General features: G+C 41.2%; 1 protein-coding gene across 2 annotated transcripts in view; it reads right to left on the bottom strand.

Annotated features, from left to right (window-relative positions):
* The window catches only part of PPP2CB (protein phosphatase 2 catalytic subunit beta), a 29,789-nt gene extending 4,173 nt beyond the window's left edge, over positions 1–25,616 (bottom strand). The window contains exons 1-5 of one of the 2 annotated variants that reach the window (XM_007532141.3): positions 25,039–25,604; positions 9,589–9,798; positions 7,088–7,261; positions 2,164–2,253; positions 1,894–2,055 (exon numbers count right to left, since the gene is read on the bottom strand). In XM_007532141.3, the coding sequence (XP_007532203.1) occupies positions 1,894–2,055; positions 2,164–2,253; positions 7,088–7,261; positions 9,589–9,798; positions 25,039–25,140 (738 nt within the window). In that variant the 5' untranslated portion in view covers positions 25,141–25,604. Of the gene's footprint in view, positions 1–1,893; positions 2,056–2,163; positions 2,254–7,087; positions 7,262–9,588; positions 9,799–25,038 lie in introns of both variants that reach the window. The other variant, XM_060182919.1, reaches the window with a different exon arrangement.
* Between the last annotated feature and the right edge of the window lie 1,229 nt (positions 25,617–26,845).

Below are 26,845 nucleotides of genomic sequence, written 5' to 3'. Positions count from 1 at the left end.
AAAGCTTTCCCCCTGCAGGTGGGGAATGGGGGCTCGAACCTGGGTCTTTGCACATTATAACATGTGCGCTCAACCAGGTGCACCACTGCCCAGCCCCCTCAAAATTTTTTTATAAGCTATGTCAATTTCTGCTTTTTTTTCATTTAAAATATAAATTTAATTATTTCTTCTTTGAGTCTGGGAGAATTTTCCAATAGTAATAATTTATTTTTTAAATATTTATTTTTCCTTTTTGTTGCCCTTGCTGTTTATTATTATTGTTGTAGTAATCATTATTGTTGTTATTGATGTTGTCGTCATTGTTGGATAGGACAGAGAGAAATGGAGAGAGGAGGGGAAGACAGAGACGGGGAGAGAAAAATAGATACCCGCAGACCTGCTTCACTGTGAAGCGACTCCCCTGCAGGTGGGGAGCCGGGGGCTAGAACTGGGATCCTTAGCTTTGCGCCACATGTGCTTAACCTGCTGTGCTACTGCCAGACTCCCTCTAATCATACTTTTTATATACATTTTGAATACCTACATTCGGATTACTATACAATTTGTCTTCAGTTTTTTTTTTTTTTTTTTAAATAACAGAGCACTACATAGCTCTGGCTTATGGTAGTGCTGGGGATTAAACTTGGGACTTTTCATCTTTGTCATAAAAATTTATGTTCTTGGCTAGGCGGTGGCGCAGTGGGTTAAGCACACATGGCGCAAGGATCCTGGTTCCACTCCCAGCTCCCCACCTGCAGGAGGGTTGCTTTGCAAGGTCTGCAGGTGTCTGTCTTTCCTCCTCTCTGTCTTCCCCTCTCAATTTCTCTCTATCCTATCCAACAACAACAGCTATAACAACAATAACAATAACCACAACAAGGGCAACAAAATGGGAAAAATAGCCTCCAGGAACAGTGGATTCGTAATGCTGACACTGAGCCCCAGTGATAACCCTAGAGGCAAAAAAAAAAAAAAAAAAAAAAAGTACGTTCTTTACTTAACTTTGCTCTCACCTCTATTGGGCTAATGAAGTTTTCTCTAACATCTTGAAGTTACTCCTTACTGGCCTGAAGCATTATTTAGCAGACATCACCTTAACTATGTAATCCAAACTAACACTAGTACCACTAACATTGTGATAAATTTTACAACCCATAATATGATAGACTAGGGAGAGCACAACATCATTCAGTGGTATGCTTGCTGAAAAAGCTTATTCTAAAAATGAGGAAACATCAGTCAAACCATGAATGAAGGAAAGTGCTACAACATAAAATTGCCTGAACTCTTCAAAAGTGTAATTATATAGTTTTGTAAACTATTGTTTATTACCAATAAAAATTACAAAAATTTCATTATTAAGTGTCAAGATTATGTAGAGCAAGGAAAATCTGAGGAATTATTTCCATGTCAAAGAAGACTAAAGCATGATCCCAGATTAGGCTATACATGTACATACATAATTAAGATTTTGCTGTAATGAACACAGTACTGCAATAAACATTTGAAGAATGTTATTTAAACAGTATTCTATCAATGCAAATTTCCTGACTGTGATAACAATGCAGTGGTTCTGTAAAGAGAACATTCTTATTTATATGAAATGCACGTGGAAATTTGCGGAGGGGTAAAGGTACAGAATGTAAAGAGAGGGAAAGAGGGCAGGAAGAGACAGATGAGAAGGTAGATACCGTAATATTTGCATTTTAGGAATCTGAGTGCAGGGTACAGGCAATTGGGGACACAATTTTTGCTTCAGCTAACTAGTGATTTCCTTACTCGCTAAAACCAGTTGAGTTTTTAAACCCTTTATTTAGGTAACAGGGAAGGATGGTTTTGACAGTATAAGTTATAAAACCTTATAGAAATAAGTATATCTGGGGAAAAAAATCACTCTATCAGAAAAGGACATACCTCCATTACAAGCTGATGAGCTCGGGAAACCAGTGTGAGACCATTGGCATGGTTAAATGTTTCAGAAATGTCTTGTCCAAATGTATAGCCAGCACCACGTGGAGAGATACCCCACCCTCCACGATCATCTGGATCTGACCATAGAAGATCACACATTGGACCCTGGTCAAGAAAATTAAACACATTATGCAAATTAGTAGCAGTCATAATTAGCTGATAGAGCTTTACTACAATGACCTTTCTGTTCATTCTTTGGAAAGCTATGTTTACCTCATGTGGAACTTCTTGTAAACGATCCAGGGCTCTTATGTGATCCAGTGTGTCTATGGATGGAGAAAGGCCACCATGGAGGCAGAATATCTATGTATGAAATTTAAAAACATGTTTGTTTTATTAATTTCTAAAAGTTAATAGGGGAACAAATGCCAATTTTTGTTTTGAAATAAAGTTCAGTGATATTTATTGTATTTACAAAAAGTACAATGGAAATGAAAACAAAAATACCATCAGAGACTCAGTTTAACATTTCTATTTCTTGTACCTTTCCTGTCTGTAACTTTAGCCAGTTTAAATAGTATTTTTTCTCTTCTCTAGTGAATGGAATCTCCATACTTTGACCCATTATTACATTTTCTGTCATTACTGCCAATGTCTGAAATGTTTTTCTTTTACAGTAAACAGCCAACATTGTTACTGGTTCCAGTATTTTCTCCATTAAAAAAAAAATTCTCCATTTTTAATTATGTAATTTTTACTTTTTTCATCATAGTATTTGTATTTTTTCATGTATTTTTATTTTTAAATTTTTTTATTATTTTTATTTCTTTCCTTTTGTTGCCCTTGTTTTATTGTTGTAGTTGTTGTTATTGATGTCGTTGTTGTTGGATAGGACAGAGAGAAATGGAGTAAGGAGGGGCAGACAGAGAAGGGGAGAGAAAGATAGACACCTGCAGATTTGCTTCACTGCTTGTGAAATCGAACCGGGATCCTTACTCGGGTCCTTGTGCTTTGCGCCATGTGCACTTAACCCGCTGCGCTACCACCCAACTCCCTTTTTCAAGTATTTAAAAAATATTTTTATTTATTATAGACAGAGAGGAATTGAGAGGGGAGGGGAAGACAAGAGAGGGAGAGAGACACCTGTACCCCTGCTTCACCACTTCTGAAGCTTCCCCCCTGCAGGAGGGAACCAGGGGCTTGAATCTGAGTCCCTGAGCATTTTAATGTGAGTGCTTAACCAGGTGTGCCACTACCTGGACCATATTTTCTCATATCTTATTGTTCAGTGCACAGCCTGGGACTTGTAAAACATATAAAATGGTTTTTTTAAAAAACACCTCTCTCCAGGATGATCCTTTACAAATTCTAAATCAGAGAGGGATTCTTTAAATTTAATGAAGTTTTTTATGTTTTGTTGAAGAGTATAATAATCTAGTTTTATTTAAAAAAAATTCTTTTAAAATGCAAAACTAAAGAATGAACTCAGGGCATCATGCATTCAAATGTGCTTAGTGGTCTTCAGGGTCTATTTTCAAGTGATACTTAGTGAGAGACATATAAGATACAACTCAGAACTGCTCCACCATCCATGGAATTATTCAGTGCAGTATGTGGGGAACTGTCCTTTGTAGTTCTGAGGCTTAAACCCAGGGGCTCATGCACGCTAAGGCTAAAGCAGGAAATCTATCTCCTGGTCCCTCATTTTAAATTTCTTTATTTTATATTAGTTTATTGTATTATTTTGCTTATTTTTGTAGCACTAGGGGATGAATTCAACGACTTACACATACTTGATACTGCTGAGTGGCTCCCTGGCCCAACTTTTTATTTTATATCTCTAGAGAGAAGTAGAGGAACAGGGTAGTATATCCATTTTGATGATGTTAATTCTTCCAGCCCATGAACATGGAATATCTTTCCACTTAAAGATACTTTGTGTCTTTTTCTATTTCCTTGAATAGTGACTCATAATTTTCAATATACAAGTCTTTCACTTCTTTGATTAGGTTTATGCCTAGATATTTATTGTTTTTGTTATATAGTGAAAGGAACTGATTTCTGGATTGCTTCTTCTTAGTGTTTGCATAAAGGAATGCCACTGGCTTTTGTATGTTAATTTTGTAGTCTGACACCTTACTGTATTGCTTGATAGTTTCTTTCTTTCTTTCTTTTTTTTTTTAAAGATTTTATTTATTTATGAGAAAGACGGGAGAGAGAGAAAGAACCAGACATCACTCTGGTATATGTGCTGCCAGGGATTGAACTCAGGACCTCATGCTTGAGAGTCTAGTGCCTTAGCCACTGCGCCACCTCCTGGACCACTGCTTGATAGTTTCTAAAATCTTCCTGCTGGATTCTTTGGGTTTTTTTTTTTAAATATTTATATATTTATTTATTCATTTATTCCCTTTTGTTGTCCTTGCTGTTTTTTTATTGTTCTAATTATTGATGTTGTCTTTGTTTGATAGGACAGAGAGAAATGGAGAGAGGAGGGGAAGACAGACGGGGAGAGAAAGACAGACACCTGCAGACCTGCTTCACTGCTTGTGAAGCAATTCCCCGGCAGATGGGGAGGCAGGGGCTCGAACCGGGATCCTTATGCCGGTCCTTGTGCTGTGTGCCACCTGCACTTATCCCACTGCGCTACTGCCCAACTCCCTCTTTGGGTTTTTCTATGTATACTTGAGGAACAGGGGTGGTGGAAAACAAGAGGTAGGGAAAACTACACCATCCATAGAATTACCTCTGATGCTGTCCATAGTGCTCCCTCTGGTGCTGGAGACTGAGCTCAAGGCACCACGCCTGGTAAGATGTGTGTTGTACCCATAGTTATCTTCAGGATGCCTAATTTGCTCCTTAGCAACCAATAATGAATTAGATATGGAAGTTTTTCCAGATGAAACTGGCCTGATTTTATTTTCCTACACTTATGTCTGGTTTGACCAAGATGACAATTTCTTGGTATTTGTTTCTACTTCTATCTTCTATTAAAAAGAAATTAAAAAGATTTATTTATTAGTGTGGGATGTGATACAGTGGATAAAATGTTGGACTTTGAGCCATGAAATTTTGAGTTTGACCCTTTCCCTGTCCCTTAACTTCATGTACCAGAGTGATTATCTGGTTATCTCTCTCCCTCCATTCCTTTATGATTAATAAAAAAATTAAATGTTTTTTTTCATTTACTTATTAGTGAGAGAGAGAAAGCGAGATAGAGAGAAAGAGAAGTCACAATCTTGGCTACTGCTTTCAACTCTATGCAATCATTTAAGTTTATTCTCTGTGAAATGTTTATAATATTATTGCCTAATTATAAAATAATATTTAAGATTAATTCCTTTGCTGTCATCCCTTATTTACATCTGAAAGTTTTAGTCTATACCATACTTCTATGGTTATTCAAAAATTACCTGGATACTTGCCTTTCATTTTATTTTACTGCCACCAGGGTTATTGCTGGGGCTCAGTGTGGCACTATGAATCCATTGCTTCCAGCCACCACTCCCCACCCTTTTTCCCCCTTCCTCTATTTTATTTGATAGCACTGAGAGGGGAAGGGGAGACAGAAGGACAGAGAAAGATGGGCCGGGGGGGGGGGCCTGGGTGGTGGCATACCTGGTTGAGTGCACATTACAATGTGCAAGAACCCAGTTTGAAGCCCCCAGCCCCCAGCCGCAAGGGAAAAGCTTCACAAGCAGTGAAGCAGGGCTGCAGGTAACTCTGTCTCTGTCTCTCTCTACCTACCCCTCCCTCTCGATTTCAGACTCAATAAATAAATAGAAGATAATATATATGTTTTTTTAATTAAAAAAAAAAAGAAGAGAGACACCTGCAAATCTACTTCACCGCTTGTGAGACAACCCCCCTGCAGGTGGGGAGTCAGGGGCTCTTTCTCCGTCTTTCTATCCGAAAAAGTTTTTGAACAATGAAGCCCCAGTGATGACCAATGGGCAAAAAAAAAGTTTCCAAGCAAGTAGATTTTCGTTATTTCTACTTAATTTCCAGTCTGAATTTTAGCTTTACTTTCAGGATTAAACAGTCATTTAACATTTAACAGATGGACTAATTGACAGGGACAAAAATAGAAGATATAGTAGGGGAAGTGATAAAAAGGGAAAGGAAAGAGGGATGAAAGTATAATACATAGTTTTATGCTTGTAATTCCTATGAAAGTAAGAATAAAAGTTATTTGTGGTAATCAGAAAATACTATATATGTAATTAAAAACAGGTATGCTTTACTATTATGGTATAGTAGGATCTTAAGCATTTACATAAATATTTATCAATAATTAAAACACATTGGCAGGTGGCTGGGCATTAGTGCACTGGGTTAAGCGCACATGGTGCAAAGCACAAGGACCATCACAAGGATTCTGGTTCGAGCTCCCGGCTCCCCACTTGCAGGGGAGGTCTCTTCACAAGCAGTGAAGCAGGTCTGCAGGTGTCTATCTTTCTCTCCCCCTTTCTGCCTTCCCCATCTCTCTCAGTTTCTCTCTGCCCTATCCTATCCAATAACAACAACAAGGGCAACAAAATGGAAACAGAGGCCTCCAGGAACAGTAGATTCCTAGTGCAGGCACCCAGCCCCAGCGATGACCCTGGAGGCAAAAGAAAAAACAAATTGCCACGTTTATTTTATTTATTTGCCTCCAGGGTTATCGCTGGGGCTCAGTGCCTGCACTTGGAATCCACTATTCCTGGAGGCTATTTTTCCCCCTTTTTTTGTTCATTCATGTTGTTATTATTATTGCTGTCATTGTTGTTGGATAGGACAGACAGAAATTGAGAGAGGAGGGGAAGACAGAGGGGGGAAGAGACAGACACACCTGCAGACCTGCTTCACCACTTGTGAAGCAACCTCCCTGCAGGTGGGGAGTCGGAGGCTCAAACTGGGATCCTTACTCCATCCAGTTCATGCGCTTTGTGGCCAAGTGTGCTTAACCCACTGCGCTATCACCCTTCCCTGCCATGTCTTCTAGCCATAAGATATATATATATATATATACACAAGGAAATTTACGTCTCAGTGTGTATAAAATGCATACAATTCCCTGTCCTGAAATCTTAAGAATAAAAGAGGCAGAAAAGACCAAATGATGAAGAAACATACATGTGAAACTCTTAAAATTAATAGCATAAAACCTTTTTATATTTTTCTCCCACCCTTCTTCCCCAAGCATATACAAACACACCTGTCCATCTACTAAAGCTGTAAGTGGAAGATAATCAAATAGATCTGTAAAATACTTCCAAACGTTGGCATTTCCATACTTTCGTAGACATTCATCATAAAAGCCATATACTTGGGTGATTTGTCGACTTTCATGGTTTCCTCTCAATATTGTAATTCGTTCTGGATAACGCACCTGGATAAAAGAGAAAGAGAAACCCGTGTTATAAAAGCTATTTTTTCCCCCCAGGGTTATTGCTGGGTCTTGGTGCCTACACTACTATTCCACTCTCCTGGACGCTATTTTTTTTTCCTTTTGTTGCCCTTATTGTTTATTATTGTTATTGCTGTCATTGTGTCATTGTTGGATAGGATAGAGAGAAATGGAGAGAGGACGGGAAGACAGAGGGGGAGAGTAAGAAAGACACCTGCAGACCTGCTTCACTGCTTATGAAGCCACCCCCCTGCAGGTGGGAAGCCAGGGGCTCGAACAGGAATTTTTACGCCAGTCCTTGTGCTTCGAGCTACGTGCGCTTAACCCACTGCACTACCACCCAGCCCCCATAAAACATTTTTTTAAAATCAATTTTGTGTTAAGCACATTAACCCCTGACCCATTTCTTTTTTTTTAACTAAAAAAATTATATTCATTTACTTATTGAGTAGAGACAGTCAGAAATCAAGAAGGAAAGGGGAGAGAGAGGGAAGGGAGACACCTGCAGCACTGCTTTACCACTTGCAAAGCATTCCCCCTGCAGGTGGGGACCAGGGGCTCCAAACTGGATCCTTGAGCCACCAACCCCGCCTGCGGTCCATTTTTTTTTTTTTTTTTGAGATCTTTTTCTTGCTAGTAAATGAAATGCTATTTTCCACAATTAAAAAAAAAAATCTCATTGGGAGCTAGATCTTATTAAACTTCAAGTTATGTTTAATAGTCACCCTTCCTCACTGCTGTCTATAGCACCCTCACAGAATCCTTAACTGATTTCAGGATTACCATAGTAACTTAGATATCTGACTCTTTGACTCAAATTTAGTTTCCTCTATCCAGAACACTGATTTTTTACTGCTGAATGGATACTAAAAGATAGAAAATTGGATCAAACTATTCTATAGACAAATTTCTTCCTCTCTTTTCAACTTTTGTTTTCTACAGGAAGACTGATTTTGCCAACAAAATAGCCCTGGCAAAATCTGGGCAAGATTTCAAATGTATTACAAGTCTTTTTTATTTACCAAAAATTTTCAAAAAACAAAAACCAGAGACATACCTTACAATACTACTTTAGCTAGAAAAATATTTAATAAGAAGTATGAAAAAGCACCAGACTATATAAAGCAAATTAAGCAAAAATTGCAAGTGCCTGTGTCATATAGATTTACTAACTATTCACTTCATGTCCAACTTTAAACTTAGTGTTTAAAGCTAGGGGACAAGTCCACATGACTCTTGCTCTTTAGGGACCAACTTTACTAAGGAACTATGTGAAAAAAATAATAAAAGGTCATAAATCACTACACAAATAAGGAGCAGGACAATGCATTACATGGGAGTTAAAGGTTTCAGGGAAAGAATAAGATCTGAACAGAGTTTTGGTAGAAATGGTAAAATATCACAGAATAACCCTGTGAGGAGATTAGGTAAGAAAAGAACTGAAGATGGGCTGAGTATTGAAATACTTTAATTCAAGGGAAAAGAGTATAGTACCAATGACTAGTAGGCAAATTCAGGTTTGACTACAGAGATCCAGCCACAGAGTCTCAGCCTGATTCTAAAGGCAACATAGAACCAGCTGAGTGCAAGATAAGCATTACTAGTTTACTCTGTGAGTATATGCCAGGATGATTTAGATCCTAGAAATTGAGAAGTTCTTTTGCTACTACCATTATAACTGAAATTATAAATACATAGAGTGTGTGGTCATACTAAAAACAGATAGATACAGGAATCAAACATTTTAAGGCAAGAGTTAAGAGACATAGGAACTGGCTAAATATGAGAAATAAGAGACTAAGTAGAACATGATTCCAAGATGTTGGCTGTAGAATAGCAAAAAGAGGCTTACTGTATTATTTCATTTTTTTAAAATATGCAAAACAACTTTATTTATTTATTTAAATATTTATTTTTTATTCCCTTTTCATTGCCCTTATTGTTGTAGTTATTATTGTTGTCTGTCTTTGTTGTTGGATAGGATAGAGAGAAATGGAGAGAGGAGGGGAAGACAGAGAGGGGGAGAGAAAGATAAGACACCTGCAGACCTGCTTTACCACTTGTGAAGCGACTCCCCTGCAGGTGGGGAACCAGGGGCTCAAACCGGGATCCTTACGCTGGTCCTTGCCCTTTGCGCCACCTGCGCTTAACCCGCTGTGCTACCGCTCGACCCCCCAACAACTTTTATTTTAAGGGGCCACACTAAATTGAATGGATCATAAAATAAGACATGTTTTGCAATGCTGTTATTTTTTGCCTTTTGTTGGTTTAAATCTTCAAAAAAAGAAAAACAATTTCATTAATCATACCTTTAATGCCACAAGAAGAGTCACAGTCTCCACTGAGTAATAACCTCTGTCTACATAATCTCCCATGAATAGATAGTTTGTATCTGGTGATTTCCCACCAATTCGAAAGAGTTCCATAAGATCATGGAATTGACCATGTACATCTCCACAGACAGTAACAGGACAACGAACTTCTTGCACATTTGATTCCTTAGTTAAAATTTCCTTAGCCTGTTAGAAAAAAGAAAGCCAATAATTAGATTCTCTTACAAATTTAAAGGTATTTATTAGACTTTAAAGGAAAGCTGGGAGTAGTGGGGCTACAAGTGAAATGTAGTCTTAGTTTTGTTAATTTTATAAGGCACGAAAAGATACCATTTTATACCGACTGGAATGGTTAAGACCATTGTTTGTGAGACTGCAGAAAAATAACACATACTGTTGGCAGGAATGTAAAATGGTGTCGTTGCTGTGGAAAAGTCTGAGAGTTCCTCAAAAAGTTAAACAGTACTGCTATGCAACCTAGTCAATTCCACTACTAATTAATGAAACATATAACTTAAGAGATAATTATATTCTCTCTCTCTCTTTTTTTTGCCGCCAGGGTTACTGCTGGGGCTCAGTGCCTGTACTGAAAACCCACTGCTTCTGGAGGCTATTTTTCCCTTTATTGCCATTGTTGTTTATTGTCGTTATTATTGTTATTGCTGTCATTGTTGTGGGACAGAACAGAGAGAAATCGAGAGATGGGGAAGCCAGAGAGGGGGAGAGAAAGACAGACACCTGCAGATCTGCTTCACCACTTGTGAAGCCACCCCCCTACAGGTGGGGGACCAGGGGCTCAAACTGGTATCCTTACGCTTTGCACCACCTGCGTTTAACCCGCTGCGTTTAACCCACTACTGCCCGAATCCTGCCTCCCCCCCCCCAAAAAAAAAAACCTTTCTAAGAGGTGGTGCAGTGATGGAGCACAGGACTTGCAAGTATGAGGTCCCAAATTCTATCTCTGGCCCTGTATATGCCACAGTGATGCTCTGGTTTTCTCTTTCTCATAAAACAAATACATCTTAAAACTCAGCTTGTGGTACTAACTTTATATAGAAAATGTTTCATTTACAACCATATAACTTACTGCCCTACTTTAAATATAGAAATAAAAAGTACCCACAGGTAAGTATTACCCAATTCAATTATTCTTCAAAGGATTTATGGCTGTGGTTGGACTAGGTATATGATACAGTGTGTTGTGTGTATATGTATGCTTTAACAATACTTTCTGAGCCTTTATCTACATAGTGAAGAATGAGCTTTGTCAGGCCAGTGAGTCACCCTCCACCCCCATATTTTTATCTGCATTGTACAGACCTGTGATGTCTTTAAACATGTGATTTATAATGCATACAGTATTAAATCACTTTGGCTTGCTTTCCTAAAAGAGTTGTGCCAGACTGTATGGCAGAAGTTAGTCTAAAGTTTATTTGACATGCAGAATTTTCAATGTAAAAGCATTTATCAGGGGACCCCAAATTTGGCAGTGTGATGCACAAAGAAGACCCAGAAAACTCAGCATAAATGATTTTTTTTTAAACCAGAGCACTACTCAGCTTTGTTTTAAATTTTTTTAGTATCATTATTTATTGGATAGAAATAGCCAGAAATTAAGAGGGGAAGAGAGAGAGAGAAAGAGGGAGACAGAGAGACACCTGCAGCCCTGCTTCACCACTCGCAAAGCTTTCTCTCTGTAGGTGGGGACTGGGGGCTCAAACATGGGTCCTTGCACACTATAATGTGCCTCTAGCAATTAATTGTGAAAACATGCAAAAACTCTGTCTACAAGCTCATTAGAAACTCAGTACTCAGGATTTGTAATTGGGAGCTGGTCATGTGTAGGTAGGCTTTGCCACGCATATGCCCAAATTCTAGACTATCAGCAGGAAAACACATGCCCAATATGAATCATTATTTACATGAGCAATTTAGGCTCAGTGACCCATTCCTAGCTGGAAATGGTGGGATTCTGTCCCAAGTCTATGTTTCCAGACATCAAACAAAGAAAACCTTCAGATGAGGCTTTATTTTAAAAAATATTTTGTTACTATTTATATTTTACTATTTATATTTTAAATTTTATTTTGTATGAGGAATCCACCATTCCTGGTAGTCACTGTTTTTCTTTCTTTTATTTGATAGGACAACAAAAATTAAGAGGGGAGAGGCTAAGAAAGAGGGAGAGAGAAAAAGAGACACCTGCAGCACTGTTTTACCACTCATGAAACTTTCCCCCTGCAAGTGGGGACCAGGGCAGGTGTCTCTTTTTCTCTCTTTGCCATGCATATGCCCAAATTCCAGACTATCAGCAGGAAAACACATGCCCAATATGAATCATTATTTACATGAGCAATTTAGGCTCAGTGAACCATTCCTAGCTGGAAATGGGAGGTAGCTTACCCTATAGAGATTATGTCTGTTTTTTTTTTTTTGCTTCTAGGGTTATCGCTGGGGCTCGGTGCCTATACCACAAATCCACTGCTCCTGGAGGCCATTTTTCATTTTTGTTGTCGGATAGGACAGACAGAAATTAAGAGAGGAGGGGGAAGACAGAGAGGGGAAGAGAAAGATAGACACCTGCAGACCTGCTTTACCACTTACAAAGTGACCCCCCCTGCAGGTGGGGAGCTGGGGGCTTGACCCAGGATCCATGCACCGGTCCTTGTGCTTTGTACTATGTGGACTTAGCCCCAGTGCACTACCACCCAACAACCCCAGAGATTATGTCTTATCATGTGCAACCCCTTCACCATATGGGAGCATCACGGTGCTGAGGGGGGAAGCTCCATGGTTGGTAGAGTGATACTGTGGTTAACTCCCCTCCCTGGAATAAAACGAATGAGAAAAATCAGTCCAGGGACAGTAGAATCACACATGCAGAAGGACCCAGAATCACACACACACCCCTCAGGAGACTGCTAATATTAACTCTCTTCTGTACACCTTTTAATTCTATATATAGGTCTCATGAATATTATTTAATGTGACTGACAGTTTGATTCTTTCCAAGACAAGGATAAGACCAAGTTTAAACCTATAAAACAAAGAACTATGATGATGAGAAATTCCACTTAGCAGAGACATGTCTAGGCAGAAGCAGTTATTGCGGTAAACATTACAATATACCTATCCAATCAACCTTGCTTCCTGTCTCACCCATTTAAAAATCAACACATTCTTTCTTTGCTGCTGTAAAAGCAAAACCACCTGAGGAAGAGAATTGAGAAAATGAAGCTTTGGGATTGATATTCACACATAAAAGAAAGAACAGAATGCTTCATTTTCCCTTCTGCCCATGTTTTAGGAGTGCAGGATACGTAAATATATCCAAGTCTACCTACTTTAGAACTGGTGACAGTCTCTTTCCATTTTTGTGTTGTTGCCCACTGCCAGTCATAGGAGCAAAAAACCATCATGATTGGTTTTTTTTCTTCCCGTTTTTTGTTGCCCCCCCTTTTTAAAAAATTTATTTCTTTATTGGGGAATTAATGTTTTACATTCAACAGTAAATACAATAGTTTGTACATGCGTAACATTCCCCAGTTAACAATACAACCGCCCTTGTTGTTTTTATCGTTGTTGTAGTTATTATTATTGTTATTGCTGTCATTGTTGGATAGGACAGAGAGAAGTGGAGAGGAGGGCAAGATAGAGGGGGGAGACATGCTTTTGAAGTGGCCCCCTGCAGGTGGGGAGCTGGGGACTCGAAACGGGATCCTTATGCAGGGTCCTTACATGCTTAACCCCCTGCACTACTGCTCAATTCCCCCATAACGATTGGTTTTATCAGTCAGTAAACAAATTCTCTTTCTAATAATCTTACAGAAGATAGTTTATAGCTTTGTAAGCACATCCATCTAAAGAAAACCAAAGTAATGAATCTCTGAGGCAGGTAAGTTTAAATAGAAGAGTTAAAAAAAGTCCTACAGGACTTCTAAGTATGAAATCCAGACCTTTATTTCCATCACTGCATGTTCCAGAGTGATGCTGTGTGTGTGTGTGTGTGTGTGTGTGTGTGTGTGTGTGTGTGTGTGTGTGTGTGTGTGTGTGTGTGTTAAAAGGCATAGCTTGGTGGTCCGGGAGATGGTGCAGTGGATAAGGCATTGGACTCTAAAGCATGAGGGCCTGAATTCAATCTGGTTCTTCCTCTCTCTCCTTCCCTCCTATCTTTCTCACTAATGAATTAATAAAATATTTAAAACAAGTAAATAAATGGCTTGGGAGATAGCTCACCTGGTGGAGTACACACCTAACTGCGACTGGGTTCAAGACCCTGTATTACATGTGATTAACATGCACAGCAGTTTCACAAATGGTGGAGTGATATGTGTTATTTCTCCTTTCCCTCCCTCCGTCTCCAAAATTTAAAAAGACAAAAAAAAAAAAAATCCTTTCATCGACAGTCAAATGCTGTATACCAAATAATGCCAAACTTTTGGAAGCAGATGCCCTACCTCAAACAAGAAAGAATACAAAATATGTGTATATGCATAGGCCAAGATATATTACTATGTGCACTTAAGCCAGTGCACCACTGCCCAATCCCCAAGACATACAGCTTACAACATATCAAAAAATCTTCCCTCCCTCCCCCCAAAACATGTTTTTTGCTCACAGAGAGCAGGTCTTAAGAGCTGTAATTGAGACAGGCTGGGAGTATGGACAACCTGCCAACACCCATGTTCAGTGGGGAAGCAATTACAGAAGCCAGACCTTGCACTTTCTGCACCCCCATAATGACCCTGGGTCCATACTCCCCGAGGGATAAAGAATAGGAAAGCTGGGAGCCGGTAGCACAGTGGGTTAAACACACATGGGGCAAAGCCCACGGACCGGCGTAAGGATCCTGGTTAGAGCCCCGGCTCCCCACCTGCAGGGGGGTCGCTTCACAAGCAGTGAGGCAGGTCTATAGGTGTCTATCTTTCTCTCCTGTCTTCTTTCCTCTCTGTCCTATCCAACATAACGACTGCAATGACAACAATAAACAACAAGGGCAACAAAAGGGAAAACACAGCCCCCAGGAGCAGTGGATTCGTAATGCAGGCACCACACCTTAGCAATAACCCTGGAGGGGAAGGGAAAAAAAAGAAAAGAATAGGAAAGCTATCAGGGGAGGGGATGGGATACAGAGTTCTGGTGATGGCAACGGTGTGGAGTTGTACCCCTCTTATCCTATGGTCTTGTCAGTGTTTCCATTTTATAAATAAATTAAAAAAAAAAACCCATTTTTGAAAAAAAAAAACTATCTTTGAGGTAGAAGGGCAGTAGGGGAGATGAGTGTTACAGTGGGAAAGCCAACTGCTTTTTGTGAAATGCTTGAATTTTAGAAAGTATTGTCTTTTATTTTGAAATAAGACAGGATTCCTTTCTCTCTTTATGATAGAGACAAAGAAAAATTAAGAGGGGTGGAAGAGATAGGCAGAAAGAAGAGAGACATCTGCAGCCTGTTTTACCCCTTGTGAGGCTTCTCCCCTCAAGGTACGGACCAGCGGCTTGGTTCTTGCTCATGGTAGTGTGTGTGTTCTACTGGCTGTGCCACCACTGGTGCTCAGAGGTAGAGTTTACCCTAGACAGAGACAGATAAGCCAGAGCACCGTTCTGGTACATGTAGTACCATGGACAGAACCAGAAGCCTTGGGCATGCTCTACCATTTGAGCTATTTCCTTAGCCACAAAGGTATTACTTCTTAAACCTGAAAAAAAAAATCTATTAAACACTGACAAATCCCAGATGCCAATAATTTATAAAAATCAGGGTGCCCGGTGGTGGCACACCTGGTTAAGTGCACATGTTACAATGCAAAACAACCTGGGTTTAAGCCGCTGATCCCTACCTTCAAGAGGAAAGCTTCACAAGTGGTGAAGCAGGGCTGCAGGTCTGTCTCTGTCCCTATTTCTATCCCCCTTCCTCTCAATTTCTGGCTGTCTCTATCTAATAGACAAATAAACACAATAAATAAAAAAAAACTGCAGTGCTATATTCATATACTGGGATTTCATTTGGTTATAAAAAGAGATGAAAGTGAAGGCAGCTGATCCTGAGATTATGCTAAGTGAAAGAAACATAAAATTATTGACTGCATGATTCCACAGGCAAATCCACAGGAACAGTAAGTAGATTAGTGGTTGCCAAGGAATGAGGAGGAGAGGGAGGGAGTGATCATGGGTATATGGATTGGTAACGGGTACATCATCACCAGAAGAGTGGTGATGACTGCAAAAATCTACAAATACACTCAAACACATTTTAAAAGGGCAACTTTCATAGTATACAAATTACACTACAACAAATAATTTGTGGGGAAAAAATCTGAAATTTGAATCTCAATTGTGTTAGCATAAAACTAGGGGATCTGAATTCTACCTATTCACTTTTCCTTAAGATAGCAGCATGTTGGCTATCAATGTAACCATTTTATTTGCTTCCCAAGTGATTATTATGCACATGCAAAAATCTAACAAAAACTTGGACAATTCTGACTACAAAAAAATGTTAAAAGGAGCTTGGGTGATATAGTTCAGTGGTAGAGCATGCATAAATGCTTTCCTAGGTTTGATTCCTGGGATCACATACAGCAAAGGGATGCCTTGGTGTTCTCTATCTCAAGTTTTTTTAATGCTAAAAAGTATAGTAAATACTACTTTACTTGGTAAAAATATTTTTACATATTTGAAAAAAAGAGCTCACAGAGTAAAGAAAAAAAAATACGGGCTGGCAAAATAGCTCACTTGGATAGTATGCTGCCTTGCCATGTGAAAAAAAGGAAAGAAAGAGTGAAATGAAGGTGAGGAAAGACTTAATGCCAACTTAATTCATAGGGAAAAACCCTCACACCCTACCCACTCTGATTCTGATAAACTTACCTATGTTTTCGTCAAGTATTTTTTAAAGTCACCACCAGGGTATCTTCTGGGGAATGGTGCTTGCACAACAAATCTACCACCAATCCTGGTGGTATTATTTATTTTTGGATATAGACACAGAGGAAGAGAGAGACCCATAAAGCTTCCCCCTTGAAGGTGGGAATGGGTGGGGGGGTGCCTTGAATCTTGCATTTGTGTGTGCTCTACAAGGTGCTCCACTGTCTGGCCCCTTTGTGCATTATTATTATTTTTTGATTTATCTACTGTTCAATAAAGTCATTGCTAACTTTATGGAAGAAAAAAAGCCTGTTTAATAAAGAATTATGATGAACCTAAGAGGAGCTTGGTCTTTTCTCTTGGCAGAATGTCTAGCAGAATGTCTAGCTAGTATCTCTGCCTCAGGACTTTGACCATTGGACTGTCTAGTGATGTGACTAAAGAACAGCTACCAGTGCTGGAGGGAACTGCAGAACACAGAGTGGACACCTGAGGGGGCTGGGCAGGGGTGCACTGGTTAAGTGCACTGAGTGCAAAGTGTAAGGATCCCAGTTCGAGCCCCCTGCTCCCCACCTGCAGGGAGATCGGTCTGTAGGTGTCTATCTTCCCCTTCCCTCTCAATTTCTCTCTGACCTATCCATTAAAAGAAAGAAAAAAAAAGAAAGAAAAGAAAAAAAAAGAGTGTATTCCTGAACTCTGTTTAATAGTTTCTCCTCAGCTGACTTTAATCTGTATGTATTCTAGTCCCCTTATAAGGAGCCATAATTGGGGGTAATTGGGAGTATAATAACTTTTAGTGAGTTGTTAGTCATTCCTTCAGCTCTTGAACTTGAAGAGTGGTTCTGACAATGCAATGAATTTGTAGTGCAGAAGTGAGGGCAGTCTTAGAAAATTGTCTCTGCAATACTTTTAGTATCCCTTAATCGAAAAGAAAAATCACTTTATTTTGTGTGCAAAAAAAGACTCTCACCAGAGAGCCACTAATTTAGCAGTTGGCAGTGCTGAGGACTAAAAGTGAAACCTTACTTATTATGCAATTGCTGTTCTCCACCACTCAGTCATTCCTCAGACACTGCAGTCGTCTGCCTGCCTCTCTTTCACTATAAAAGTCTCCTGAATAACTCAAGTATCTAGCTCTCTCCTGTCCCCTCGATTTAAGAACCACTGCCTGATATTTTGTTAAATTTGTTTATCACCTTGTCCCTTCTTCTGTTCACAGCTGAATCCTCCAGTACTTGGAACAAGGCCTGACACCTAAGAGTTCAACTAAAACTTTCTGATGAATGTGAATGTATGATATAAAGACACAGTAACATCTTCCAATCACTCTTTTCTTCTTTCTCACTCCCCACAAAGCAAGTGCCTCATTTGCTTCTAAAGCAAAAGTAAGACTGTATGGAACCAATTCTGAATCTTTCTTAATCCAGACATAAGCATTATGCAAAATCTTTCAAGAGGGGCTGGGGAATAGGGGTAAAGGTAGCACACAGGATTTGCAATGCAACAGGTCCCAGTTTTCATCCCAGCACCATATAGCTGAGTGGTGGTGCACAGGTAAAAACAAAACAATAAAAAAAATATATATACCTTTCACCGGGTGCCCAGCAGTAGCGCCATCGGGTTAAGCACACATAGTATGAAGCACAAGGACTGGCACAAGGATCCCAGTTCGAACCCCTGGCTCCCCACCTGCAGGGTGGTGGGAGGGTGGGCAGGTGGGGGGGGTCACTTCACAAGTGGCGAAGCAGGTCTGCAGGTGTCTAGCCTCTCCTCCCGTTTCTTCCCTCGCCTCAATTTCTCTCTGTTCTATCCAACTGTAGCAACAGCAACAACAATGGGAGAAAAAAAAAAAAGGCCTCCAGGAGCAGCGGATTACAGTGCAGTCACTGAATCCCAGAGATGATAATCCAGGAAGAAAAAAAAAATCTTTCAAACATAGGAGAAACTGTAATTATTTCTTGTTCAAAAATTAAAGAGTAAGATCAAAATATAGCCTACACACTATTTGCACATTAAAAAAAGTCTTTGTATAAAATATTATTTAGGCAGCTGCAGAGGTGGCTAGGTAGACACAGCATAGGATCAGTGTGCAGGAAGCCCTGGGTTCTAGTCTCAGCACCAAAATGCTGGAGCAATACACTGGTCTCTCTTATAAGTAAATAAATATAAAAAAATATTGTCTAGCAAATCGCTTGTGGAGTTTTGCACATTTTCAGAACTGTATCATAGTGTCATTATGGTACAAGTCAATCATCACAAAACTGAACATTTTTTTTTGCACACAAAAGTCAAAATACAGTTTGCAAAGGATAGAGCTAAACCCAGACTACAAGAGACAGCAAATCCAAGTTTTGTGTTTCCATTTCCTAGAAAGAAAATTGTACCTGCAATAAAGACCTCATTACCTGAACTATTACATAAGTTCCAACTTGAAGGCAAGGCAGATAGTGAGCTGTAGCACACAGGACTTGTGTGTGGACACCCCAGAAACCCCAGGTTCAATACCCTGCACCACCACATGTCAGAACTGACTAGTGCTTTCATAAAAAGAAATTCCAACTTGAAAAGCAACTAATAGGAAGCAAGAGAAAACATTTAGTCATTAACAAGAGAACACTATGAAAGAACAGATTTCTTGATGCAAATTATTTAAGGACAAAGATTACACTAACATTTCACTACATTCACTTGGAGGAATAAGAAAATCAGTTCAAAACAACTCAAAATTCCTATTTAATCTGACTCTCTTCTTTGCCTCTTTGTCTTTGTCTCTCCTTCTCTCTGAAAAAGTCATCCAGGAATGGTGAAGCCCTGGTGATAACAAACAAAATAAGTAAAATTCTACTGACTAAACAAATGGCTGTTTTCCATGAAGCCTTTTAAGCCAGTCTTTTATAGAAGACAGGTAAAAAAAATACTAGACTAACATGAACTACTACTAATGATTAGAAAACAAGCTTTTAAAAATCAGTTAAACATTTTTCACTGTTTAATTTTACTCTTCAGTTTCTGGCCACTAGATTTTCTCTTACCAAAGAAGGACTTAATTCACTAAATCCTTTATAATATTTTGCTGAAAAAAAGAAAAACATGTACATGACCTTCAAATCAGAGTGACAGGCATATGTTGCAAATAAAACTGCTCACTGTGTGTGGGGAAAAGCCTAATGTAAGTATCTTCACTTTATCTCTGGTATGCTTCTAAATTCTGCTTCTAAGACCCCTTCTGTTTCATTGGTTTAATCCCCCTGCTTAACACTGTATTCTATTTTCATAACCACTGTTAACTAAGCACCGCCCTGCCTCCAGGGCATTGGTTTAATCCTCACTGTTTTGCACACTTTTTCCTTCTCCCCACCCCCCTATCCTACGTACATCCTCTTCGGACCTGACTCTTCCACCTCAGGATATATACGGACAAGATGGTGATTAGAGATAGCTTAGATTGCGCTGCATTCCACATGAATAAAGACTGAACTGCGTACCACTCAGCCATGAGTCCCTGGTCGTCTCTCTCGCCTGCGAAGCTAGCCCGGACAAGAAGCCAAGACCTATAAATAAATGTATATGCTCATCTATATATAGTATAAAATTTATGTATTTCTTTTTTTTTAATTTTTATTTTTTTAATTTTTTAATTTTTAAAAATTTTTTATTTAAGAAAGGATTAATGAACAAAAACATAAGGTAAGAGGGGTACAACTCCACACAATTCCCACCACCCAATCTCCATAACCCACCCCCTCCCCTGATAGCTTTCCCATTCTCTATCCCTCTGGGAGCATGGACCCAGGGTCATTGAGGGTTGCAGAAGGTAGAAGGTCTGGCTTCTGTAATTACTTCCCCGCTGAACATGGGCGTTGACTGGTCGGTCCATACTCCCAGTCTGCCTCTCTCTTTCCCTAGTAAGGTGTGTCTCTGGGGAAGCAGAGCTCCAGGACACATTTGTGGGGTCTTCAATCCAGGGAAGCCTGGCCAGCATCCTGGTGAAAATTTATGTATTTCTTAACAAGCTTCAGGACAAAGATCTGCTAGCGTACAAACAGGTTAACTTTTCTTTCTTTGGAGTGTTATTGCTAAGGTTCTTCAGTCTAAAACAAAGTTATCAGGTCAAAGAGCCTAACATTTTGAGACTCTACCAAGAGTTAAATATAGTTCTAGTCACAGAAAGTCCTGAACCGGGACAGGCAAACTTAATTTTAAGCATGGTTATCTTTAAAAATTACTATATTTTTAATTGTTACTATAAGAAAATCTCTTACAAAGTACTTTCACCACAGATGTCCTACCAATACATTTATTTTGCATCCTCCCCCCCCCCCCCGAAAACGGAGTAGCTGGTTTAGGGTTATCACTGGGACTTGGAGCTTGCACAGTTCCACCAATCCCTTGGCCATTTTATCCCTCCTTTTTTCTAGCAGAGACAGAGAGAGGGAGAGTGAAACAAAGATGCCTACAGTGCTGTTCTGCTGCTCACAAAGTCCTCCGCCCCGATTGGGGACCAGGGACTGGAACATGGATCCTCATGCATGGTAACTTGGACATTCTATCAAGTGTGTCACTGTCCAGCCCTCAAAAGAGTTATTTCCATTTTTGTTTTTCCTCCTCCTTTCTCTTAATATATATATATATACATATATTTTCCTTTACAAATTTTTAAAATTATCTTGATTTATTGGATAGACTGCCAGAAATCAAGACGGAGATAGACAGAGACACCTGCAGAACAAACCCAAGTCCTTGTGTATTGTAACATGTGTGCTCAACTAGGTGCACCACCACCTGGCTCCCCAAATATATATATTTTTTTCTCATGGCAAAAACAGAGAAGTGACAGCACACTGCTCAGTTTTGGCATATAGTGGTGCCACTGATTGAGTCTGAGACCTGTTGGACCTCAAACATGAAAGCCTGGTGTGTCACGCTGTCAGCCCTAATTTCTTTTTTCTTTAACACTCAGTCAGAATTTTATCTTAGTACTCACAATCACTCTCAGAGATCAGCAAATGTTACTACTCTCTCCTCCATCTTACAGACAAGAGGTACAAAGAGTCTGGAGGTTAGGCTTTGAATTAAGACAGGCTACTTATCAGAGTTAATTATGCATTGCACACTACAGTAGGGATTTTCACTAAAAGATTTTTAAGTTTAGGGACCAGGCAGTGGCACACCTGGTTAAGTGCACATACTACAGTATTCAAGGACTTGGGTTCAAGGCCCTGGTCCCTACTGCAGAAGGAAAGCTTCATGAATGGTGAGGTAGAGCTGGAGGGGTCTGTCTCTCTCCCTGTCTTCCCCTCCCCTCTAAATTTTTCTGTCTCTATCCAATAAAAAAAAATAAATTCAAGTTTAGTGGAAAAATACAAATATTCAAAGTAAAATGTGGGTAAGATATAAGCTTTAACATATGGCTTTAGGGATTGGCAGTCCAGTTTATTTAGGGGTGAAGTCAAAATAATACTCACTAATACAAAGAACTTCTTATAGTAATAAAGACCCAAATGTGATTGTATAGTGGGTACGATGTTTTCTTCTAGGAGTTCATCTTTTTTTTTTTCTTTTCTAATATATTATTAGATAGATAGCAAGAAAGTGAGAGGGGAGGGGGAAAAAAGAGAGGGAAAGAGACAGAGACACCTGTAGTCCCGCTTCACCATTTTTCAATATTTATTTTCCCTTTTGTTGTCCTTGTTTTTTATTCTTGTTATTGTTGTCGTCGTTGTTGGATAGGGCAGAGAAAAATGGAGAGGAGGGGAAGACAGAGAGGGAGAGAGAAAGATAGATACCAGCAGACCTGCTTCACCGCCTGTGAAGGGACTCCCCTACAGGTGGGGAGCCAGAGGCTCGAACCGGGATCCTTCCATCAATCCTTGAGTTTTGCGCCACGTGAGCTTAACCTGCTGCGCTATCATCTGGACTCCCCTGCTTCACCATTTGTGACGCTTTCTCCCTGCAGGTGGGGACCAGAACCAGGTGAGCAGTTAACCAGGTGCACCACCGTCTGGTCTCTTAGGAGTTCATCTTAAAGATAATAAAATCAGGAGTCGGGCAGTAGCGCAGCGGGTTCAGCGCACAAGGCGCAAAGTGCAAGGACTGGCGGAAGAATCCCGGTTCGAGGCCCTGGCTCCCCACCTGCAGGGGAGTCGCTTCACCGGCGGTGAGGCAGGTCTGCTGGTGTCTATCTCTCTCCCTCTCCATCTTCTCTCTGTTCTAATGACAACAATAGCTACAACAATAAAACAAGGGCAACAAAAGAGAATAAATATTAAAAAAATAACAATAATAAAATCAAAGATAAAAAAAAAATGACTCAGCAAGTTTATCCATAACTTCAAGTCTGTATCTAATGTTCATAGTGAGATTAACTCGGCTAATTTCAAAACTGGGCATTTCACTTAATATGACAGCTGACAAAATAACTGATTTTAAACCTCTTTTTTTTTTTTTTTTGCCACGAGGGTTACTGTTGGGGCTCAGTGCCTGTAAGGCCTGATGGACATCCTCCAGAACCTTTTTCTTTCTTGTTTTGATAGAATATGATAAACAAAGAGGAAGGGAGAGAGACAAAGAGGAGGGACACCTGTAGTACTGCTTTACAGTTATTCAAGTTTTCCTCCTGCAATTTCTCTCTGTCCTATCTAATAAAATGAAAACTAGCCACCAGGAACAGTAGATTTGTAGTGTAGACAACAAGCCCCAGATATAACCCTGGAGGTAATAATAGTAATAATAATAAATTAGAAAACCACGCTCAAGAAAGTTTTCAGAGATCATGAGTTTTTCCCCCCAGAGATCATGATTTTTTAATTGTTTTTTTTTTAATGATTGGATAGAGACAGAATTGAGAGGGGAGGGTAAGATACAGAGGGGGAAGAAAGAGTGATACCTGCAGCCCTGCTTCACCACTTGTGAAGCTTTCCCCTGAAGGTGGGAACCAGGGGCTTGAACCTGGGTCCTTGTACACTGTTAATGTGTGCACTTAACCAGATGCGCCACCGCCTGGCCCCTGAGATCATGATTTTAAAACACAAATATACTCAACAACAGTCAAGGGTAGATAACCTCATCATTCCTTCAAGGAATATTAGTCTGTATTATTCAATGAGAACAAAACAATAATCAGGAAACAATAATGAATTCAGAAAATTAAGATCACTTTAAGATCATGTAGGATCCCGGTTCGAGCCCCCCCACCTGCGGGGGGGGGTCACCTCACAAGCGATGAAGCAGGCCTGCAGGTGTCTTTCTCTCCCTGTCTTCCCTTTCTCTCTCAATTTCTGTCCTACCCAACAACAGCAGCAAACACAACAATAACAAGTCTGTATCTAATGTTCATAGTGAGATTAGCTCAGCTAGTTTCAAAACTGGGCATTGCTGTCTCAATTTCTGTCCTATCCAACAACAGCAGCAACGACAACAATAACAAGGGCAACAAAAAAATGAGGGGATGGCTCCCAGGAGCAGTGGATTCGTAGTGCAGGCATTGAAGTTCCAGCGATAACCCTGGAGGTAAAATGAATAAATAAAAAGAACCACTGTACAAGGGACAAGAGCTGGTGCATCTGTTTAAGCACACACATTACAGTGTGCTAGGACTCGGGTTCAAGCCCCTGGTCCCCCACCTGCGGGGGAAGTAGGGCTACAGGTTTCTCTCCCCCTCGAGTTCTCAATTTCTCTGTCTCTATCAAATACTATATATATATATATATATATATATATATATATATATATAATCTCACTGTACAGAGGCGACCACTTAAATAGTGTACTACTCTTTAGGAAGAGAAAAAAACAACTACATTTAGGAGAAGTAGAAACAACTTTCAAAAGTGAGACCCAGCAGAAAGAAAAAAAAAAAAACACGCTCCCTTCATCAATTCTAATAAACGGAAGGCTTGCTTTCTTGTTTTTGAAAGACCAACATTCCTCTTCCAAGTGTTACTCAGTGTGAAAACCAATCACCATGTTTTCACCAAAGACAATCTCTAGCTTAAAACAACAAAAATCAATCTGTCATCACACCCACCTCTCTTTCTCTACACACACAAACTTGGCACGCCCCGCCCCCGTTAGTGATTTAAAAAAAAATTATTTTGGAAGAATCCGAGTCCTGATAAGCATTCTACTTTTATTCACAAGCTCGTTACTACGAACATCATTGGGTTCATTTTTTTTTTTTTCAAGTAAGAGCTTGCAAGAGCCTAATAATGAGCTTGCACTCGATCGCCAGTGTATACAGGTGAAAAGCTGAGTGTCAGGAACCCCTCCCACTAATCAGGGTCGACGACCTCAATCAATTTCAAGGCGTGAATTCGGGATGCCGGTTTTCCCAGCCTCGCGCGTCTACACCCGACCCCATAGGCCTGGAGCTTTTTTTGTTGTCGTTTTTTGGGGGGGCTCGAGTCCTGGGCGGGGCCAAGCAGGTCGGGGGAGGCGGCGCTTCGCCTCCCCGGAGGAGTGGGGGGCGTTAGGGGGGGTGCGGAGTTCGGCCGGGAGAGAGGCCGGAAGGGAAAGAAAATGGGGGGAGGGTCCGTCCCGCTCCGCTTCTCCTTGGTCGCTCACCTTCTCGCACAGCGTCCGCACTTGGTTCTCGTTCAGCTGTTTACACTCGTTCAGCTGCTCGACCCACTGGTCCAGCTCCTTGCTGAACACCTTGTCGTCCATGGCTGTCCGCGGTCTTCCCCTCGCCGCCGCCGCCGCCGCCGCCGCCCCCCTCCCCGCCCCCACCCCCGCCCCGAGGCCGCGCTCTCCGCAGCCGCCGCCGCTTCCAGCTCCCGGCGCGAGAGCTGGGGACCCGCGAGGGAGGCCTCCGCGCCCCGCCCAAGCCCCGAGCGCGGCTCAGGCGCGCGGCCTCGGGGACACCCCCGCCCACGCGCGATGGGCCTCGCGCGCCCGAACACGGACAAGGGCTCCGGGAAGGACGCGGCAGCGGGGCGCGGGGCTTCAGACGCAGCTCCGGCCGGGCCGAGTCCAGCCGCCGCCGCCGCAGCAGCCGCAGCCGCAGCCGCCCTCTGCCCGCGGGCTCCTCTCGGCCCTCTCAGCCCTGCTCCCCAGTCCTCGGCCTCCCCTCCCTCAGGGTTTCCGTCATCGCCCGGGCATTTCCGCCGGGAAAAGGCGAACCGGCTGCAGCGCCGGGGCTCGGGATGCGACGGAAGGAGGGAAGGGGCGGGATGCAGCGGCCTCGTGCGGCTCGGCGGTGGAACTCTGCCCCCAGCTTAGTCTTCCTGCAGTGCTGCTCCGCCTACCAGCTTCGTCTTCCTGCAGGGTGGAATTGGGAAGCTGGTGTCTTTCCAGCAGGGTTGTGTCTGCAGTGTAGCACTCTCGGGTAGGCAGTATTGAACATGCTTGAATGAACAAATGGGAATTTTCTTTTCTTTTCTTTTCTTTTCCCCATTCTTTTTTTTTTTTTTTTTTTTTTCTTTTAGGGCTGGGGTAGATAGCATAATGGCTATGCAAAGAGAGTCTCCAAAGTCCCAGACTCCAAAGTCCCCCACACTACCATAAACTAGAGATGAGCTGTGCTCTGGTTATTGCTGGGGCTCGGTTCCTGCACTACGAATCCATTGCTCCTGAAGGCCGTTTTCCCCATTAAAATTTTATTTATTTATTCCCTTTTGTTGCCTTTGTTTTATTGTTGTCGGATAGGACGGAGAGAATTGGAGGGGGGGGAGACAGAGAGGGGGAGAGAAAGACACCTGCAGACCTGCTTCACCGCCTGTGAAGCGATGCCCCTGCAGGTTGGGAGCCTGGGCTGAACCGGGGTCCTTATGCTGGTCCTTGGGCTTAGCGCCACGTGTGCTTAACCCCCTGCGCTACCGCCCGACTCCCCATTTTTCCCATTTTGTTGCCCTTGTTGTTATTGTTGCCATTGCTGTTGTTGTTGGATAGGACAGAGAGAAATCCAGAGAGGAAGGGAAGACAGACACCTGCAGACCTACTTTGCAACCCGTGAAGTGACCCCTTGCAGGTGGGGAACTGGAGGCTCTAACCGGGATCCTTACACCAGTCCTTGCGCTTCAAGCCATGTGCGCTTAACCCGATGTGCTACCGCCCGGCTGATTATTATTATTATTAATTATTAATTATTATTATTATTAACCGGAACACTGTTCAGCTCTGGCTTTTTGTGATACTGGGGATTGGACCTGTGACAGCGGAACCTCGGCATGAATATCTTTTTTTGCATAACTGTCAACATTATCTCCCAAGTGGGAAATTTTCTAGTCTGCCACTAACTAGACCTGAAGTCCTACCTTCTCAAATTACCCTTACAGCATCAGAAAGACCAAGTGAATACTGTTTTTATGTTTAGAACATATACATATGATAGATGTGTATGGATATATAGTGTTCTATCTTATCCTCTGTC

Source organism: Erinaceus europaeus, chromosome 2 (assembly GCF_950295315.1).
Source record: "Erinaceus europaeus chromosome 2, mEriEur2.1, whole genome shotgun sequence".
In the NCBI taxonomy this organism is placed as follows: domain Eukaryota; kingdom Metazoa; phylum Chordata; class Mammalia; order Eulipotyphla; family Erinaceidae; genus Erinaceus; species Erinaceus europaeus.
The sequence above is the reverse complement of the archived record's forward strand: the minus strand, read 5'-3'. Positions and strand labels throughout refer to the sequence as shown.